Source organism: Heteronotia binoei, chromosome 7, assembly GCF_032191835.1.
Source record: "Heteronotia binoei isolate CCM8104 ecotype False Entrance Well chromosome 7, APGP_CSIRO_Hbin_v1, whole genome shotgun sequence".
Classification (NCBI taxonomy): domain Eukaryota; kingdom Metazoa; phylum Chordata; class Lepidosauria; order Squamata; family Gekkonidae; genus Heteronotia; species Heteronotia binoei.
In genome coordinates this window covers 60,041,759-60,063,599 of record NC_083229.1, presented here as the reverse complement: position 1 = coordinate 60,063,599, position 21,841 = coordinate 60,041,759, and the positions used below count along the sequence as shown (strand labels likewise).

General features: G+C 39.5%; 1 protein-coding gene across 1 annotated transcript in view; it reads right to left on the bottom strand.

The window, feature by feature from the left end:
* Nucleotides 1-6,035: 6,035 nt before the first annotated feature.
* Nucleotides 6,036-21,841, bottom strand: part of TTPA (alpha tocopherol transfer protein) — a 32,340-nt gene continuing 16,534 nt past the window's right edge. Inside the window, exons 2-5 of the mRNA XM_060243708.1 lie at nucleotides 20,439-20,592; nucleotides 16,358-16,551; nucleotides 13,069-13,179; nucleotides 6,036-7,319 (exon numbers count right to left, since the gene is read on the bottom strand). Of these exons, the coding sequence (XP_060099691.1) occupies nucleotides 7,149-7,319; nucleotides 13,069-13,179; nucleotides 16,358-16,551; nucleotides 20,439-20,592 (630 nt within the window). The 3' untranslated portion in view covers nucleotides 6,036-7,148. The remainder of the gene's footprint in view (nucleotides 7,320-13,068; nucleotides 13,180-16,357; nucleotides 16,552-20,438; nucleotides 20,593-21,841) is intronic.

The following is a 21,841-nucleotide window of genomic DNA, read 5'->3' as shown; positions in this document are numbered from 1 at the left end:
TTCTTTCCAGACGTTTCGTTCTCAGCTGCGGAGAACATCCTCAGTGGCGTTGCAGCCGGAGCAGGCTCTCTGACCTTCTTGGCTGCTGTGCATTGAGTGGGGCCAGGGCTGCTGAAGAGCTGCTATTTATAGGCTGGAGGGGCTGTGATGAAAGGGCAATTGGTTTGTGGATGTGCCACAATGGGCACATCCACAAGCAATGGGCACATCCACAAACAATGGGCACATCCACAAACCAATTGCCCTTTCATCACAGCCCCTCCAGCCTATAAATAGCAGCTCTCCAGCAGCCCTGGCCCCACTCAATGTACAGCAGCCAAGAAGGTCAGAGCGCCTGCTCCGGCTGCAACGCCACTGAGGATGTTCTCCGCAGCTGAGAACGAAACGTCTGGAAGGAAAACTTTCTCCAGTAGAACACGGCACTTGAGCCCGAAAGATTCTACAAACCCTAATGATGTTACCAGCCGTGAAAACCTGAAATCTTTGATAAACTTAAATAATTTCCAGTTTTCTGCAAACTTGGGAACTTCCTCCATATGGCCTTAATCGGCAAATTTAGCTATCTGCAGATGGGGATCATGAATGGCTATTAGAATATAGGATTAGTAAATAATCCCTTTAAATTTACCCTTGTAACTTTATCTAGCACAAAAGCACACTGATTATACAAGCAGCACTTGGATCTTCGGGACAGATTTTCTTAAAATGATGTAATTTGTCATAAAACACAAAGCTTAATGGCTACAGCAGCAAAGTAGCACTTACAAAAGGATATTATATTCCCATCAATACAACAACTACCCACTGCCTGAACAAGTGGGGTGGAAGAAGTTCTGTTCTATTCATATAACCACTAAGACAGATTCACTTTTCATTATCATGTATGTGGAGGGGAAGCATCCTTTTACCACTTTGATAGATCATTGGGAAATATTAACTCCCCATTACTTCTGTTTGTAATATAACAAGGGTTTGCTATTAGACTCTTATTAAACACATTCTAAGTTGCCAACTAGTTATGAGGAGTTGACCAAGAGTGGCAAATAAAAAAGGGGCTTAGAAGTGGGAAGAGAGAAATGAACATTACAGAAGGAAGAAACCAAAATGGAAAAGTGTGGAAAACAGAAAGAGAAATTAAGAAAAGAGGTCAGGTTGTTTTATTTTCTACAACACACTAATAGGGAAGAACTGGCTAACTTTGGAGCTAGGTAGAAGGAAAGGAAGGGGGGGGGGAGAAACTGCTGGAAATAACCACCTTGTTAGGAAGTTGCAGCCTAAAACGACAGTAGCAACCATGAGCTGTGCTGGCTGGTCTTGCCTTGACCCAGTGCTGGCTTGGTTAATGGGATCAGCAGGATCTGATACACAAATACTTGTCTGCTTGTAGTAAACATTGCAGAACAGTACAGCCAGCAGACAGTAACACCTACTGCTCTGCACTTCTTGTCCTCTAGTGGCTATAGTGTAGAACTGCATTAAAATAAAATAAATCAAGCTGTATTCTGAATCCAGCATAATGTGGCTTTAGGGGCCCTCCAGCTGATTTGTGCTTGTGGAATTTTAGTCCCCCCTGTCCCATTCCATTCTCTTGGTGGCCCTGCCAAGGGTTAGAGAATCAGTTTCATCCTAAAAGAATTATGCCTTTCTAAGCTTGCCGAATGTTGTTCACTTGATTGTATTCTATATTCATTTATCCTCTGCTCAATACTTGGATATTCCTACAAATATATCTTATATTGTTGGATTTTTTGGGCTCTACTTTATAAATAACCATAAAACCAGCTTATTCCCTGTGTACTCTATGCTTACCCCCATTCAGTTGAATTATTCCCCATACAGTTTACAAAGAGGGCTGTAGTCCATAGAAGTTGATGCCACAACAAATTTTGTAGTTTCTAAAAGCATCACAGGACCCACTGAAGTTTTCAGTGCAACAGACAGATATGGCTACAGCTATGAAATATGACAGGGAAGGGCCCATTGGCGGCAGCAGCAGAAGAAGAAAGGAAGGCTATTAAAAGGCCAAGTAAAATACTATGAATATAGTTCATCTCAGAAGCAGACTTTGAGCACTGGAATCAGGGGAATGTGTCTAATTCTTTTCTGAATTGATTCTTTCAAGTAAGACTCAAATAAGTTATTTTGGCATATAGAGACTTGCACTAGCTCAGTGAAATTTCTGTTTCTTTTTCTTAAACTACAATGTCATATGTCAACTGTTTTCAACTCTCCTCATTTTCAGTGCAGTCTATTATGCAACAAGGGAAGGCTGCTGTTTGGCGAAGCCTAAAGCTATTGAACTTGCAGAACTAGTTCCACATTTCTTTGAATCCTGACTTCTATTACAGACATGCCTTTCTTTGTAGATGAAGTTCTCAGCGCTGGTACTTCACAAAAAGAGTCAGTCTTTATTTTGAAAATAATATGTAATTGCAAAACTCAAGTGAATTATGAAGTGATGACCTCAAAAGGTTTTATAGTGCACAGTTGACCACTACATAATAGAACATTAAAAAAATTCTGATTCTGTTTAAAGTTAGTGATAACTGAAAGTGAGTATCAACGGTAGCTTATTTTTCTGAGAGAAACAAACTTTTGGCATTCGACTGTTATTGAATGCACATTTAGAAGAGCTGGCTTTTAATATCCCACTTTCCTCTAGCTCGGAGAGTTCTGAAAAAACTGTGACTGACCCAAGGGCACCCAGCAAGCTTCATGTGGAGGTGTGGAGAATCAAACTTGGTTCTCCAGATTAGAGTCTGCCATTACCTTGGCATAAGACTTGCAGAGTAAAGTTGAACTTACTTTAAATATAAATAGGATTGCCCTGTAAATTCCCTAAAGTGCTTGTCGTGTTGTTTAAAAAACAACCGCCTCAAATTGAATAGAATAATTTTATATGAACCACCTCAGTGCAATTTTGATGCTGAGAACTAGAACTGGATCTTACAGACCAATTCTAACACTTAAAGCAAAAAACCCCAACCAGATAGAATGGGATATCTGATTCATCTTCAGGACAAAATAACAACCCATATTTCTGCAAGCCACTGTGGGAAGTTGCCTTGTTGAAACTGGAGTTCAGCATGACTGCATTTAGAATAGCTTCTTGAACCAGCCAGAGTGTGGGGCTGTTACAAAAAAGCAATCACATAGTTCAGAGGTAGATGGAAAAAGGGAAGTTGAATGAATGGAATTTGAAAAGGCTCAGTGCACACCATCTTACAGTAGCTGCAGAATAATTAGCATTGTCTCATCGCAACCAAGAATCTTGGTAATGGTACTGAAAACTGATGAGGGGCCTACATGGTAGAGCTTTCCCTTTTGTTTTGTACAAGACACTGTTGTGACTTAATTTGTCCATGACATGTATGCAAAACCTTGGGGTCAGATTGGGAGCCTTTTATCTCCCGCTGAATTTGTGGGCAGAAGCACCTACTTAGCTCATCACAAAAACTGTTCCTGTTGTGTTGGTCCCCATAAATATGAGATTCAAGACTTTACCAGATGATGTTTAAAGATAATCCCACACCTGTATTTTTCCATTAGTGTTATGCTTCAGTAGTAATACCTCAGCGATTCTCACAGAATGATGAGGGGTAGCCTTGGAAGACACATTTCCCTACTTTCTTAAAAAAAGAATAAGAAAGAAAGTAGACACCCCTGCTGCTTTCAGCTTGTTAGAAAATAATCTGAAGGTGGGGCAATCTGCCAAGTTGTCTGTTAAAAGGACAGTTGCCACCAGTGAGCAACAAGCTACTAAAAAGGGCTTGGGGTGGGGGAGGGGGAAGTGAGTGGAGCAACAGCTATTCCTCACTTCTTGCAAAACAAGGCAAGATGAAAATGGATGCCACAATTGCTCTCCAGCTACTGCTGCAGCTGCCTATCTTGTCTACTAATGGAAAGGAACCTCTTCCCGTCACTCTGAGGCAACAGTAAAGGACAGGGAAAGATAATCCCATGTGTTTTGCCCATTAAGTATTGTGTAGGAGGGGCACATTGTTTCTTATTTACTTTCATCATATATGGCTAAGTTATAGCTGATTTTTTAAAAATTATTAAAACTTTTTTTTTAAAGAAAGATGGAAAGAAAAGAAACTGCTCAGTGAGTGGCTGTGCCTTTTAGGCCAGGCTAGGGTTGCCAAGTCCAATTCAAGAAATATCTAGGGACTTTGGGGGTGGAGCCAGGAGACTTTGGGGGTGGAGCCAGGAGACTTTAGGGGTGGAGCCAGGAGACATTGGGGGTGAAGCCAGGAACAAGGGTGTGACAAGCATAATTGAACTCCAAGGGAGTTCTGGTCATCACATTTAAAGGGACAGCACACCTTTTTAAATGTCTTTCTTCCATAGGAAATAATGAAGGATAGGGGCACCTTCTTTTGGGGTTCATAGAACTGGACCCCCTGGTCCAATCGTTTTGAAACTTGGAGGGTATTTTGGGGAGAGGCACTAGATACTATACTGAAAATTTGGTGCCTCTACCTCAAAAAATAGCTCCCCCAGAGCCCCCGAAACCTCCAGATCAATTCCCCATTATACCCTTTGAGAAATATTTCACATAGGGAATAATGACGTTTCCCTCTCCTCCACCCCCCACCCCCCGCCTTCTCGCAGATCTGATGTAGGGGATTGGCTCTCTACTCACCAGCCAGCTTCTTCACAGTAACAAAGACACAGAAAGTTGAAGCCTTTCACCACCTCCGGAGGTGCAAAGGCACATGGTCCTTTGGGGCGGGACAGGAAGCAGCCTGGGAAAGCTCCGGCTGCTGCGATGGAGCTGGGTGGGAAGGGGAGGAGCAAGGAGAAGCTGCTGCAATCGGAGATGAGAAGGGAAGGGAGGAGGAGAAGCATCAGGGATCGGTGGGAAGGGGAGAGGAGAAGCTGCTGGGTTCTAGGCTGCGTGGGAAGGGCCGCCATTCCCCCCCGCTTTCTGTATTTTTGCCAAGCGGGGGGAGGAGGCTCCAAATCGGGGGTCCCCCGCCCAGGCGGGGGATTTGGGAAGCCTAGGCCAGGCCAATTGGTCTAAGGGCCTGGAATTAATCCCAGAGAAACCAATGCTTAAAGAAAAGGGGAGCCATGGTGGTTGAGAACATGTTGTGTGTACAGAAAGTCCTAATGCAGTTTCTGGACAGCTGTCGCCAGTTGGAAAAGACCGTCTTAAGGAGAGAGTCCAAATGCCTGACTCAGTATAAAACAGCTTCATATGTTTATGAAAACTTGCAGCCCCCTAAAATAGTAAACAATGTTAATTCTTAAAGATACTAGTACAAACTGAATAAATTTCTTAAATTCACACACTGCAAAGCAGTTCCAAATCCCCCTGATTGTAAACACATGTGCCTCTGTATCCGACTATGACATCATAATAACATCACAGTATTATCACAATTACATATTCTGTGATGTATTGTTGTGATTTATTAGCTTGTACAAGGTTTGAGATATATGTAACTGAAATTACTAGGACTAACAAACACAAACTGAAAGCTATAAACTACAATTTAGAAGTATTGACTTAGTCATTGATTTGATTATCCTACAAATGCTCCAGAATGAGTAGTTATGAAGTGCAGGGAAGCATCTAACTGCATATTTCCTGCATATTGTCTGAGCAGAATATCTACTGTTTAGAAAAGGCATCATCACCTTTTAAAATCAGAATTATTTCTGAGTCCAGTTTTTCTTTCAGATTCACATTGTTTTCATAAACCTTATCTTGTGCCCCTTGTTAAGTCAGCACTAGCAGCTTTGTGGCCCAAACATTTAAAAGCAACAAGTGCCTCACTGCTGCTAAACCATCCCACCCAAAGCAAGCAAGCCTAACTAACTTAAGAATCATTTCAGTATTCCTGAGAACTGTTTCAAGCACAGGTAATCTTCCTGCAGCAACTAGAAAGCATAAGAATATCTTTAGCAATATAAAAATATAGTTCCAAGACAAATTATTGCTGTGAAATCACAGTTTCTGTTAGTCAACTCACACCATTAAACAATAATTAACTGTAAGATTACTAAATTACTTGATATTATTGTAGAAAAAGTTTAATTGCTTTCCAGTACTCCTGTCCAGTAAGTTCAGGACTGATAAAAGTAAGTAAAGTGCACAGGCACATAGAGACTTTGTTTACAAAATCAGCTATAGTCTAGATTGCTTTTAAAAGAATCAGACAATTTAATGGAGTACAGATGTATCAATGGCTATTATTCAAAGGCAGTATACTCTAATATTGGGTACTATGGGCAAGCAACAGGTAATGGCTCTCTCTGTCCTGCTGTGCTTGTAAGCTTTTCAAGTGGGACTTTTTTCGCCATAGAGAATTAGATGGGCCTTTGGTCTGATCTAGCATAGGCAGTTTTTATTGTTTTAGCCCACAAGTTGGTAAATCAGTGTTCCTTCTAAGCTGAGTTAGTGTGAGCCAGCTCACAGTTTTTTAGCCTCTGGCTCATACATATTTGTCTTAGAGCTCAGCAAATATGGCCCCAGAACAAAGTAATTTATGCAGTAGCTCACAAAGTAGAATTTTTGCTCACATGAGCAAGAATTGGTTGTAATTAGTCTTTTACAAATTACTTTGAGACTTCTATAAAAATATATGTGCCTACTAGCTGCAATGTATAGATTCACTTGTACTCTTCTTCACATTAAAACAAGAATGCAGCAAACAGGGTACTTCTCTAGCAACATTATTCTGATCTCAAAACACTTGATACTGGTCCAAAACTAGTTTCACATTTGGTGGTTGAGTCTATTGTATTTTTTTTTTTTGCTTCACTAACTTTTGTAGAATCTGTGCCAATTCACATTTTTATCACCCAGAAACTACCTTTAGATCAAGTCCAGTAATATGAACATATGAAGCTGCCTTCTACTGAATCAGACCCTTGGTCCATCAAAGTCAGTATTGTCTTCTCAGACTGGCAGCGGCTCTCCAGGGTCTCAAGCTGAGGTTTTTCACGCCTATTTGCCTGGACCCTTTTTTGGAGATGCCAGGGATTGAACCTGGGACCTTCTGCTTCCCAAGCAGATGGTCTACCACTGAGCATAATAATTGTTAATTGTTCTTTATTACTGGACTTGAAAATAGGATAATTGTTATTTTCTTAGGTTAATATCAAATTACTGTGTTCCCTGCAGAAATGGTTGGCTTCTATGGATGCTGAGAAATGCTCTGAAGATAACCTGCACATTCTGTTATGTAGTCAGTCCACTCCTGAGAGAGCTCTTCCATAGAAACTGCCTCACCACCATATTCACTTGGGAGAATCCTGGGGAAGTGGTGTTGGAGAATCTGTAAATAGTTACTCCCATGCATGTGGACCTGCCATAAGAAAAAAATATTTACATTTTTTTTTGCAGTTTGTTCTGCATGTTAAAATGCCTCTTTCTACACTGTGCAATGGAAGCAGTTAAAGTCAAGTGTCAGATATGAAAACCAAAGTATACACTCAAATTCATTAGAACATTTTGCAGACAGCCCTATTTATAAATGGCAATAGTGCTATATTTAAAGGGAAAACTAGATATGATGGCCACAGAACCATGTGTTAGACTCAGGTTGTTCCTGAACACCTATAAACAAATCTAACCCTCTTTAAGTTAAACAATTCTAGACGGCTACAGTATGTTATTGTGAGACTCAGAGATAAGGAGAGAGTTTAACAGGAGGGAATAATGCTTGCAGGACAGGAGATTTTGCTGCAATGGATGGGATCACATTCTTCATGGAAGGGGTTAAAAGTCCAACTCCTTGTGGCTGAGTTTGTAGCAACTGTGAAAAATGTCTTATACCATTTAAATCTAGGTTGTATCCCTTCACAGAGAACAGGGGTTTTGAAACGACTTGCAAATTTGGGTTAAAATGAGTGGGATTGTACAAGAGTTTAGAATCAAAATATGATTACTTCTATGATTACATTTAATACCCTTCAGTGTATTACAAATACCCTTCAGGAATATATCTTACATCAGGTTTATACATTAAGGGGATGAAGGTGGCAGAGACCTGAAAGAAGTTACCAGGGCTTTTTTAATAGCAGAAACTCCTTTGCATATTAGGCCATGCACCCCGATGTAGCCAATCCTCCAAGAGCTAACAGGACTCTTAGTACAGGGCCTACCATAAACTGCAGGAGGACTTGCTACATCAGGGGTGTGTGGCCTAATATGCAAAGGAGTTCCTGCTACAAAAAAAGCCCTGGATGTTACAATACAGTTTACTACTTCAGACTGCAAGTGGCATTATCATGGAGGATCACATTTTGGAATGCTTGCAATCAAAACCAATAGAGGTCAAAGGACAAGGGCAGAGCTTTTCCTCCTGCTGTGCTGGATATGATTCTCTTCAAAAGGTTCCTTTATAGATAAAGATGTTGTTGCTGTTATCTTTTGCAAGCTGCTCCTAGGAAGTATTATTATTAATGAAAACCAATCTACATTAAAAGTCATTTTTCTTTCATCACAGTGTATCCAGATAGTACTTTAAAATCTTGGCAGGCTGACTTCATGAGTTACAGGTTAGCAGCACATTATTTGTACACATTGTCCACTAAAATGCATGTTGTTCTACCATGTGACATTAGCCAGGATGGTGTCAGTGGTATACCAAGGGGGACAGGAGCAGTTCACCCCGATGCAGCTTGAGGAAGACCCTTGAAGCCAGCATCATTCTGTGTCCTGTGGAACAGCTTTCCTTTAATTTTTAAAGTGCAGTATTTAGCTTATTTCTACACATGACTGTATTTTTAAATTACAAACATTGCATCTGAAAAGTTTTAATATGAATAATGATCTTACATGTTATTTGTAAACATAAATTGGTTGTACGTGTTGGATATTTGATAAATTTGTAGCGTGATATGACTTTGTTGCACACACCATCAGTGCCAAGAGTTGAGTCCGCAGCCCAATTTAAGACTCAACAGCCAGAGGTCTAAGGGAGTTGATCCAGAGATTCTTTTATTGCCATCGATAGCAGGACAGAAACAATTCTCTCTCTCTGTACCAACATCTTTCCTGCGTTTTTCCTCAGCTCTCCTTTACAAAACATAACACATTTATGCAATTTTGATAACAAAGCAGGTCTAATTGATTGGTTACAAAGTTCTTGCTTTTAGACTTTTAGCTTCCCTTATTGGTTCAAAGAAGCCTCATTTCTAGTCTGGGAGATAGGGGATCACTTAGAATGAAGTAATCACTTTGAGATTTCTTTGATCTGTACCCTCAATCCCAGCCTTCCTGGCATCTAGCATCTGGACGGAACTCTGTGGTTATGGTGGTCCTCTAGGAATGTGCCTATAGCCAAGGGGTGTTCGTTCAGGTTCTTTGTCTAGATTTTTGGCTTGGTTCCAGAAAATATGTCAATAAGCAAAATCTCTACTGTGTGGGGGCGTGATGACCCTTTCAGGCCGGGCGGGGGTGTGTCTCTGGAGGTAGGGAGAAAAGAGTCCTTTACAAGGATGTTTACAAAACATAATAGAACATGATGACCTCTGGCCAGATAAAAAGGGCTTTGTAATATGTAATGTGCTTAGTAGAGAGTTTAATAAGAAATTATCTTTCTTTGTTCTCAAAGGTTTAATGCTAAGACCACTATGGGCCTGTGTCCCATAGAGAAGTGCAACTTCATATATACTAAGGCAGGTTCTATGACTAGAGTTATAGTCTAGTCAATTATATTCTATTATTAGAATTAGTGCAAATGTATCTGGCACTCTGTGCATGCTCTAATACAGATCTGCATCTACGTTCTACAGCTCCCCCCTTTTGATTCAAGTGGAGGGGAGATGTCTACACTCCACTTTTATCACTCTCATGTCTCTGTCTGGTTATTTGGTTTTCTTTTCTGTTTCTTCTATGGGGGAAGTCTTTGGTTATTGCTTTCAAGCATGATTTAAGCAAGCATATACATTGTAATCAAAAGCATACAAAACAAAAAAAATACAAAAGTGTGCAAAAGCATATAAGCAAGATTATGCATGTAGGCATACATGAGGACAAGTATGACATCTGCACCCAGGCTTTGAAACCATGTCCCAACTCTCCCAGAAGTTTCTAAATACTTCTTCACTGATGGTGACTTTGTTCACTCTTGTAACTTTTTCACATGCGCTTCTATAAATTGGGAATGGTCACTTAGGTTCAGGCAGCACCTCCCTTCAGATTCTTCATATCCGTGATTTGCTCCAAGGAGCAAGAAATCTATGGCCGTACGATTTTGGAGAGTGGCCCACTCTGTTGCTTTGAGATCTAACAACAGATTACTCATTACTTTTGATGTTTCATTTATGCCATTTAGGCAAGCTATCCCATTTATATTCACTTCATTTACTGCTACCAACCTGGCAGTCCAAACAAGGAGCCTGCTAGAGCTACGTAGTCTGCATCTGCAAGTAAACTTACTCCTGGTAAGCACTTCTCATCTAGGATTAGGCTCCTCCTAGACCTATCTTTTGCAAGTTGCTTTCTTTTGTGTGGGGATGGTTCCCTTTTCAGGGAATAATCAGTGTGGTAAACTTGCCAAATGTGCAAGGATCTTGGTAAACCCAAACTGCAGACTGGAAACACTGGGTTATTAAACATGTTAGTGGATATCAGTCAGACCCAGGCTAGAACATTATTGAGATTTGTGAATCCAAATCACTGCATGAGGAAACGCTGTTAAGGTATCACTTAGAAGTTGATTCTTTGGTTTCAAAGTATGCTGATTAACATTTTCCTGTGGGCTCCAATTTGATGTGTTGATTTTTATTAGAAAATGTTCATAGAACGTTCATTTCACCTTGGGAATCTAGTGAAGTACTAGTTGCCTCATTGACAAAGCCCCAGTAAAATGGAAAAAATTGACAGCGGTGAGCCTGTAAGAGGAAATGCTGTGGCCAGCTTCTTCTAGAATACTGGATCTTCACTGAAAGTGGCACATAACCTTAGGGCAATGTTAAAGACTGCATGAACATTTCCAGTTTCCCAATTGACATTTAGTGGTGAGTGTTATGTTTCCCAATTCACATCTGACTTAGTGTATCCTTTGTATGTTTGAAAAAAATTCTATTATTCTCTTATTTATGTGTGATAAAGAACAACAAAACAGACACAGATATAATTATTTGTTTAGGCTTCATTCTGGTTATATATAGTACATTTGCTTTATATAATTATTTGTTTAGGCTTCATTCTGGTTATATATAGTACATTTGCTATTTACAGGGCATTGCCACAATGGCAATGGGTTGTGCTGGGCACTTTATGATTGCAATGGTACTGCTGGGTACTCTGTACATCGCACTAGTTCTGCTGTCCTTGCAAAAATGCACAATCCCAGCTAAAGTGTCTACGTCAGAGATTCTCTGCTTTGACTTTAGTCCTTTGGAAACAATGGAGGATGGGGGCACCTTCTTTTTTTGGGGGGGAGAGTGTTTCTTAACGTTGTTGAAATTTGCGGTCAGTATTTTGTGATGCTTTGGCTAGCTTTAGTTAGTAAAAATCAGTACAAAGGCAGACTCCTAGCTCTCATAAATGCCTTGTAGATGTTTGGGCTGACTGGCTCTTAGACTTCAAAATGGAGAATAGAAGCCCTCCCAAGTGCCTGCTAAGAACATGAGTGGTGTGATAAGATTTTTTTTTTTTTGCCATCATCACAGCTGACTTTTGGCAACCCTACTGAGTTTTCAAGGCAAGAAACATTCAGACGTCATTTGCCATTACCTACCTCCACATCAGCTGTCCTTGGCTTCTGAGATCTGATGAGCTCAGACTACCTTGGGGCTATCCAGATTAGGTTAGGTTGAGAGTAGTGTGACTGGCCCAAGGTATCCCAGCAAGCTTCCAGATCTTTGTCCAACACTTTAGCCACTACACCATTTTGTGATGGAATAGCATGTTGGAATTTTTACTGGCATGCCATTTTTACTGGCATGATTATATATTCAAGTGTTTTAAAAGAATATTTTCATTGTCCATGTTTCTTTTCTGGCCACTGAATCAAAGTTTGGGTCCAGGGGCACATTTAAAACTAAACTTTGTTCTGCTGCTTCAGACTAACATGGCTACCCACTTGAATCTATTTTCTGGCCACTGTCATTATTTGTGTTATTTTATGATTATTACTGAAAATAATTATGTTGTATAAAGGAGGGGCTGTGACCTGGATAGCCTCAGCCTAGCCTGATCTTCTCACATCTCAGAAGCTAAGCAGAGCTGACACAGAAGCAGGCAATGGGAAACAACCTCCAATTGTCTCTTGCCTTGAAAACTATAAGGGGCCCCCGTAAGTCAGCTGTGACTTGATGGCAAACAAAACAGAGGAGAGGGGTATTAAAAATTATCCCCCTAAGCATCCAAAAGTTAGGTCTGCCACTGGATAGTGTAGTTGTTAATGTGTCAGATTATGACCAGCAAGACCGAGTTTCAGATATCCACTCAGCCATGAAATTCTCTGGTTGACCTTGCGCCCATCATTCTTGCAGTCCAACCTACATTACAGGTTTGCTAGGATAAAACAGAAGGGGGAAAGCCCATACACTACCATGAGCTATTTAAACGAAGGACAGAATACAAACCAGAACACAACTCAGCATACCCTGTTATTCTGTATGCCATTTGACTTCCCACCCTCTATATGTATGACTGTTGTTTCTATTTTCATTCCATTGTATTGGAAGAAGTATACTTGTACATGAAAGGTCATACCTTAAATAAAACTTTGTTGGTCTTAAAGGTGCCACTGGACTCCAGCTTCATTTCCCATCAGTACAAGGAGAGAAATTTTTGTCAGTCCTCTGCTAATTACAGATCCTACTTCATGATTCATGCTGTTCCTGAGGGTCCTCTGTTCCCCAGCAGCAGCATTTCAGGAACCTCAGTGGGCTCCAATGAAAAGCAGGAATTGGCAAAAGCTCGCTCATTTTTTCCACTGGTGGTTGAGACAGATAGGCTGGAAGAAAATGATTCAGATCCAGTCCATGGACATCATTTTAAAAAGCATGGTATGTCCTTTTTTGTCTAGAAAGAAACTTATTTTTTTGAGATAATGACATAAGAATTTTACAGAATAAATATTTGCATCCACTCACCCGTGCCGTGATTTTTTCAGAAAGAAAAGGCTTAATTATAGCAAAGACTGGATGGAAGAATAAAGGCTCATTAATCAAGTGGATGCCACGAACTTTTAGTGGAAAGGAATCCTGCCAAGAAAAAACAAAACCAGACAACAGATTATGCACAGAGAAAGAAGAGATCCTCATAATTCTGATGACCACAAGTTAGCCTTCAAAAGGGCACTATACTCAACAATGATGGCAACAATGAGAGCCATTTTGGTGTAGTGGTTAAGTGTGCGGACTCTTATCTGGGAGAACCGGGTTTGATTCCCCACTCCTCCACTTGCACCTGCTAGCATGGCCTTGGGTCAGCCATAGCCCTGGCAGAGGTTGTCCTTGAAAGGGCAGCTGCTGTGAGAGCCCTCTCCAGCCCCACCCACCTCACAGGGTGTCTGTTGTGGGGGAGGAAGGTAAAGGAGATTGTGAACTGCTCTGAGACTCTTCGGAGTGGAGGGCGGGATATAAATCCAATATCTTCTTCTTCCAATATCTTCCAATGAGAGTCAATGTAGTTGTGATGGTTAATGCTGAAAATGGTTATTGCTGTAACCTAATCTGAGAACCTGGTTGAGTGACAGGGGATTCAAATAGAATTCTGAAGTTCAGAGAAGAACTGACAGTTGACTGGGAAGGAAGGCTAAGGGAGTGAGAAGATCAAGAAGGATCTCCATTCAAACCTGAAGGAAATAGCTCCTAGAAAAAGGTGTGTGTGTATGTGTGATCCCTCTCCAGTATGAAGGAGAGCATGAAGGAGGATCCTGAGTTAGGAAAGTGCGAAGCTTAGCTCATCTCTAACAAGCCTGAGGGAAACAGATCTAAAATATGGGGGTGATCATTAGCCTGTGGATAAGGGAATTGGAATTTGTTTGAATGCTTCTGCTTTCACCAACTTAGGTGTCTGTAAGACAAAAGAAGCTTATGCTTGTGTATTTAAGCAGAGTCTGCCAAGAAATCTCTGTCCACAAGTTTTAAAAGCCTGTATGAATAACAGAAAGTTACTTGTTTGTGACAAATTATCTGGTGTTTATTTCTATACAAAGTTACCTCATTCCTGTTGTCTGTTCACCTCATAACTCCTATACCTGATTCCAACTTGACCATTTCTCCTCAAAATTAATTAGTTTGTTAGTTTTGATTTACCATCAGCCTCTCATGTACCATTTTCAAAATAGAACAAAAGAAGGATTATAGTCTCTCCCCTCAGTTTCTTAGGCTGGGTCAGCATTTACTAATATATATTGAAATGATTGGGAAGGACAGCCAGAGAGGAAAGAAAACAATGAAGAAAAAGGAAAAAGGGTCTGCTCAGCCAAAAGGAAGAAATCTTATGAGGGAGGGAAGAATTGTGATAGAATTTGGGCATACATCAAAGAGTATACTGGTTAAAATGCTGTGCTACATTCTGGGAGACCTAAGTCTGAATCCCCAGCCTGTCACAGAAGTTTACTGAATGACTTGCGCTAGTCATATTCACTCAACAGTGCTAACATCACAGGGTTGTTGCTATGGAGAAGAAATGGAGGGGAGAATGTTGTTGTCCAAGCAAAATAAGTAATAATAATAACCTGCTATTCTGCCTTGTGTTGATTTTCCTGCCAAAGCTATCTAGAATAACACCATTCAAATTTCACTGAAAGCATGGGATTCATCTGTCTCTCTCTCTCATTCTGCAAAGAGGCTTCCGGGATCCGTCATCTTGGCTTCAAAGTTGCTTGCAGATCGTCTCTCTGCAGCAACTCTGAGTCTGGCCATTGGAGGTGGAGCTGTTGCAGAACGGGGATTAATAGGAGCTTGAAGCGAATTTACAATCTGATTTAAGAGACTGAGTTTGATATTAGAAATGGCACCATTTAATGAAATGTCACATGGAAAAGTTATTTGTTCAAATCTAATTTCTCTGAAGGAAGATCTTATCTCATTATGCAGCTCCTTAAAGACCAAATGGAATGTTTTATGCTAACATTTAATGAAACTGTAAACCTACAGGGGTCCGGTACTAAAGAGAGTGTATTGATGGCAGTGAAAGTGGAAAGGGAAAGTGATACTCTTCGAAATAAACAAAGGAAAAGTAAAATGGTCTCTTGTGACACATTTTCAAAACTAGACTGGAAATTAAGATGCAGTGAAACCAAGCTGAGAGGGAAAATGGTGATGAATTCTTCCCCCTGTGGTTGAGGGGGCAGGCCATGTTGAGAAGAGAAAAGCTGCACTCCAATCAACACATCAGGATTTGGAAAGCCTTTCGGAAAAAGTATTTGGGATTTTTTTTTCTGCTTTGGTGAATGGCTGGACAAGGAACTCTGATTAAGAAGTGAAATGTGATATCAAAAGACAAACTGTGATTAAATGGGCTGCCTCAGATGCAATATGGGTGTAGAAATCAAAGGAACTTAAAAGTTTTTAATCTTTGGGAAGAAGGACTCTGGAATCTGGGTGTTTTTTTCTTTCCCTTGTGAATAAATAAATAAACATGTAACCATTAATAATGAACAGATGTTAGATTCTAAAAGAATAAGGGAGATTTTGAAGAAGTAATGTTAATGAGTGTAGTTAACATATTTCTCTATATAGTAGATGTATTTATAATGATATAAGAATAAGATCAAAGGTTGAAAAGGCAGATAGCATAATTGCTGTGGAATTTGGTAGACTTGGTAATTTGGCAGACTCGCTTTTAATATGTTATCAGGAGAAATGGTTTAGAAGGAGATAGACAAAACATTTCGTTGTATTTTATGTAATTTGCTAAAGGCAAAGAAATGATTTGTATGTGCTTCTTTTAATAAGGATTTCGCTAAATCAACAATATAATTTGTGCTTATAATAGGCTTAAGTTAAATTAGGTAAAATTGGCGTTGGGACAGTTTTGAAAGAAAAAAATCTTTTTTCTTAACTGTCTATATTTAATTTGTGTTTAAGAAGAAGTGTTTAGATTTACATTGCTTTACTAATTTATTAAAAGAAAGTATTCTTTTTTTATTCTGGTAAAGGAAGAAAGGAAGGTAATATTTAAGGAGATTTTTATACTTGTAGGTAGAATGATTTGAGCATTTTATTGGGAAGTAGAATTATAATTGATACATTTGTACTGGTTTCTGTTTTCCCTATTCTGTCAAGGCCCCTTTCCCCCCTTTTTATGTATCTGCAATGCTTCTTTTGTAGTTTAAATCAATAAAACTTTCAAAAAGTCATTCTGCAAAGAGGTGTGCGAGTGTATGATATGCTCACCAGATTATGGTTTTTTTCAAGCATTGAAACTTACTGTGAGCACAGCAGCGATCCTCTTGGCCACTCCTGGAGAGATCTGGAATGCATGAGCAAACCTCCATCCTTGGAGGTCAAATATAACTTTGACTCCATTCCGTTGTGTCTCTATTTCTCTTACAATAAGTTCAGATGTGATAAGACTTACACGAAACACATCAAACGCTGTAAACATTTTTGGGTCCCATTGTGCTAAAGAACAAAAGAAGAGGAATGTGTAAAATAAACACACATTTCCCACTGATGGCAATAGGAATAAACTATGAGGGGAAAACCCTAGTTGCTTAGCTTAACTGAGATGTGAACTGGCTACAAGGATAAAGTGCACAATAAAACAGTAGTATGGAAGATCAATGGCTTCTTTAAACCTTCTCATATATCTCAAAATCATGTTCATATTAAATACATTATTTTATCTTTCATAAACTTATTCTAAATGATCAGAACAAACATTTCACTGTGGTCATCCATTTAAATATTTTTTAATCAATCCACTCCCAAAGCCCTACACATCATCTCTGGCTAATGTCATACACTTCACTTCTAGCAATGCTTGGTTGTTGCAGGTAGCCTGGCTGCTTTATTTTAAATCAGGGGTGGATTAAGGCTCACTGGGGCCCTAAGCACAGACCAATCTTGGTGCCCCCCTCCTTTCCACACTGACCCAGTCCATTTTAGTTGTTGGCCTGTCTGACCAGATATACAATGCAGGTTGCAGCAATACAAACATTTATTCATATGATAACACAATATACTGTACAAACTAAGCCAAGCTTGGGCTACATAAAGTTCTACAAAAATGCAATACAACATGTATTTTAATATTTCACAAGTTAAATGTATCAAAGTTCCAATATTCATGACCTGAAAGGCATTTTTCTACATTTCATTTTCGCAAAATCACTGATAACATCCTCGAAATTAATACTTCTCAGAATGTCTGCTTCAATTGTTAATATACACAGTGAATTGAGTCTTTCTTGAAGCATAACTGATCTATTTGGGTTTTTTACACATTTCAGTTGTGCGAAAGACCTCTCTGTTGTGCATTAACCATTAATGTTAAAAATATTCTTAAGGCAATTTCAACATTTGTCTGTCTTCTGTAATTGTGTTGTAAAGTTCCATGTGAGTGAAAGATGTTTTCTTGGTTGTTTTAAACTTATGAAGAATATATGAATGGAACTGCTGAAGCTCTGTAGACAAAGTGTTGTTCATGTCATCTGGATAAGTATCAATGAGTGTCTTACACTTTTCACTTTCTGATAATTAATCTGGGAATTAGCACCTTGTTGGGTGGCATTAGAAACATCTGTCAGACAAGAGAATCTGTCTGCTATTTCAGTGTACACCTTTCGTCTCCTCCCAATTTCCGTTTCTAACTTTTCAACAATTACATAAAAAGTGGTGATACGGAATTTGTCTCTGGCACTGAGAATGACCTCTGGTGCATTTCCATCGTTGAGCATTATCTTTCTTACATGCTTACACGTTCGAGTTGCTTTGTATTCTAGAACAGGGAGCATGTCCTTTGAAAGTGATGCTAATCTCTCAAACTCATCTCTTGATGTGTGCAACTGGTCTGCCAATGATGAATACAAATCTGCACGTTTGCAAGATCACATTTTCACTTTGAAGAAGTTGACTTGTTCTATGAAACTTTTCTAAAGTTTCATTCCAAAAATTCAGCATGAACACAAATTCCAGTTCTTGCATCTTGTTTGCAATATTCTTTGCCTTCCTTCTAGTGTCACCTTTTTGCAACTGATCATCTGATAAATCTTCCAGAGCTTCCAGAATCTTGAAGAAAGAGTTGATAATTGCTGCAATTGCCACAGCATGTGCTTCCCATCTTGTGTCTGAAAGTGATTTCAACACTTTTTCATTTCCAATGCAATCTTTGAGAATTCTCCACTGAGCAGTTGAGGGTGAAAAGAATGTGTAGAGCAGTTGTACAGTGGAAAAGAAATCTACTGCAACTTGACAGCAATCCAGAGCCCTTCGTCCAACTAAATTTAGTGAATGAGCTGCACAGGGTACATAAATGGCAAACTGATTTGCATCCAAAAGTTTTTGCTGCATGCCATTGTAACGTCCAGACATTATGGCAGCATTGTTGTATGACTGCCTTCTGCATTTAGCAAAATCTATTTTACAATCATCATATAAGTACTTCAACACCTGCTGTGCCATAGCTTCACCAATGTGGTTTTGTAATTCCAAAAATGTGATAAATCATTCAACTGGCTGTCCATCTTGCAAGTATCTGAGCACCATGCTCAGTTGGTCAACATGCAAAAGATCAGGCGTTGAGTCCACAGATAGACTGAAGTACCCAGAAACATTAATTTCGTCAATGATGACGGAGTGCACTTTCTTTGCCATTAACTTAATAAGTTCCTTACATATTGTTTTGGACAGGTACGAAGGGCTGCCTTTTCCAGCATTGCCATACCGTGATATGTGAGCAGCCAAGAATGGGTCAAACCGACTTATCAATTCAAGTAGCCCCAAATAATTCCAATTATTGAGACCCAAATTTTTCCACTTTTCCTCAGAATGCCAATCCTCGTTCACCCAGTGTGCAAATGACTGCTACAATATGCCGAAGCACATTCTCCCAATAATTGTACTCCTCTTCAATTTGTTTCAGTGGCTATGTCAAGCCTAAGCCTTGTTTCTGAGTTAAATATGTCAACATGACATCTCGGTGAGTTGTACTTTTTTCATGAATTACAGCAGTGTTTCACCAGTCACTGAATCCCTCATTTCTAGCAAAATGCATTGACCCTTTGGGCACAAATAGTTTACAAACAAAACAGTAAACTAATCCTTTTGAAGGAGAGTTCAACAGCCGTTCTCTCTTGTAGTGTTCACCATTGGCTTTTATTCCAAAAAATATCTGTGAACAGTATCTCTTTGGCTTCCTACTGATGAAATTGCAACATGATTTGTCAAATGGCCCATTGTGATGCTAACATTCACTGGGTCCACAAGCAACCCAATAAATCACATCATCACCATAAAATTCATCCCACAACCCTGGGCCGTTAGCTTTGTTCATTTCATCCTTGGTCAGTTCTCTAAACTCCTTGGACAGTTCAAAAGCATTTACACATCTTGTCATGGAAGTAGGTACAGGTTGTGGCACATCATCATGTGCAACGTCATCATGAAAATCTGGCCTTGCACCAACACTGCCTGTTTCTGATGAAGGAGAAAGATTTGATTCACTTCCTGTCTCTGAAGACTGACACTGGTTTTGATCTGGATCATCTCTCTCTGCAGTTTGTAAGAAGAAATCTGCCAGCTTTCCTGTCTTGGCTACAACAGACAGATTCTTTTGCTCATTCGCTTTTGCACGCTTTCTCTTTTGCGCACCACTCAACTGAACGCACTTCATTTTTGATGTGTTCATAGGGCTGAAATTAAAAAGGGGCAGAAAGGGTCATTGAAATGACTGTCATGACAACTGAATTTGGCTCCATCATTTTACTTTTAAACACCTGCATCTTACTTTTAAACATAACCTATGACACTGCACCTCGGCAATAAAAAATAGAAGATAACCTAGGGTGCGCCATGATCAATCTGCACTAGTTTTATCATTTTTTTTTACAAATTTATTCATTTTTTTCCTTTTCACCCTTTTCCCAACTTTGTGGTGCCGCCTTTGGCCCTGATGCCCTAAGCACGTGCTTAGTGGTTAATCCACCCCTGCCTTAAGTACCACTATGTCAAGCAGTAACTACTTCCTAGTCTTCAAATACTGTTGCTAGGAGAATCACATCATTCTAAGCCAAAGACTTCAAAGTATTCAGACAGCTACAAATCTACTTTGATTTATTGTATATAAAAATGCATGGTAACCACATATGTTCATAAAGTGTTTTTATGATTTGTGGATTACTGAATTGGCAGCTAATTTTAGGTCTAAAAATGAACAGTCATAATGTAAGTTGCTTAGGGCAAATACCTGAAATGTTGAGCAGAACACAATGATTCCATAATAGGAGTAAGACTGAATCCTATAGCCTGGACAAGAAATATACACATTTCCATGAGAGCAACCTACTTACCAATTCTGTAAATGATAACTTTACTCCCTGCTGGATCCCTCTCTCTCAGAACTGCATGGTAACCAGCATTCAGTAGACCAAGAACAGAGGAAGGCCGTAGATCTGCACTTAATTCTGGGCATTCAGTTTTCCAAGTATTATAGTTCTTCAACAACTGGGGAAAGAAATAGCCAAGAGGGAGAAATATCATAGTAGTCAATTGTGAAAAAACCTTGTTATGACAGGTCTTTATATCTCTGATATATATACAAACATAGAAACAAAATAATATGACATACAACCATTGGTAATCTTTTCCATTAAATATTTACATTGTTACTTAAAATAATTCAGAAAGTGACTTATTTCTCCTTCACAACTGATCTTAAAAGAGCAGTCAATTTCACAACTACTAACAGTTCCTATACAATGAAATGTTGTAACTTAAAAAAAAATTCCTTAAGTAAGTCCCACTTAGTGAATCTTAGTGAATTTTACCTGTGTAGGTATATCTTATCCATTTCATTTGGTTACTATTAATCTTATTGAATCCTTCCTCTTGCATTTTGAAAGGATTTTAAATGATTTAAAACTCCAAATTATCTTAAACTTAAATCTGAATATAATAAAACATACATAGTGAAAACCTACTGAAATTTATTGAACTGAATCATGAAATAAATGCATTGTCAAAAGCTGTTTTCTATGTAAAAATGAGAAGAAAAAGACCACAGATTTATGCCCCACCCTTCTCTCTGAATCAGAGTCTCAGAGCGGCTTACAATCTCTTTTACCTTCCTACCCCACAACAGACACCCTATGAGGTGGGTGGGGCTGAGAGAGCTCTCACAGAAACTGCCCTTTCAAGGACAGCTCCTATAAGAGCTATGGCTAACCCAAGGCCATTCCAGCAGGTGCAAGTGGAGGAGTGGGGAATCAAACCCGGTTCCCCCAGATAAGAATCCGTGCACTTAACCACTACTCACCAAACTGGCTCTCTTATGAAGTTAAGCTTATAAAGTTAAAAGTATGAGCATGTTTGGGGCTCTGGCCAGGAGCTTCAGGTTTGCAGAAATCCCAAGGAAATTATAAGGTTTGCTTATAAGGAAATTTTAATACACAGCGATCAAGCTTATAGAAATAACAGGGTACGCTTCCATCCACTGAGTCTTGAACACACACATGCACAGCAAAACTTAGCCAGACCGCAAGACAAGATGCATAGCTAAACCCGAACATGTTATATCCCAATTGCTGGCTACTACTCAAGAAATCATTAGTCAAGCTATTCTGAACATTGAGATGAGCAGGGCTTTGTTTGAGCAGGAACGCACAAGAACACAGGCTTGGTATCAGGCGGTGTGGCCTAATATGCAAATGAATTCTTGTTGGGTTTTTTTAACAAAAAAAAAGCCCTTTGCGAA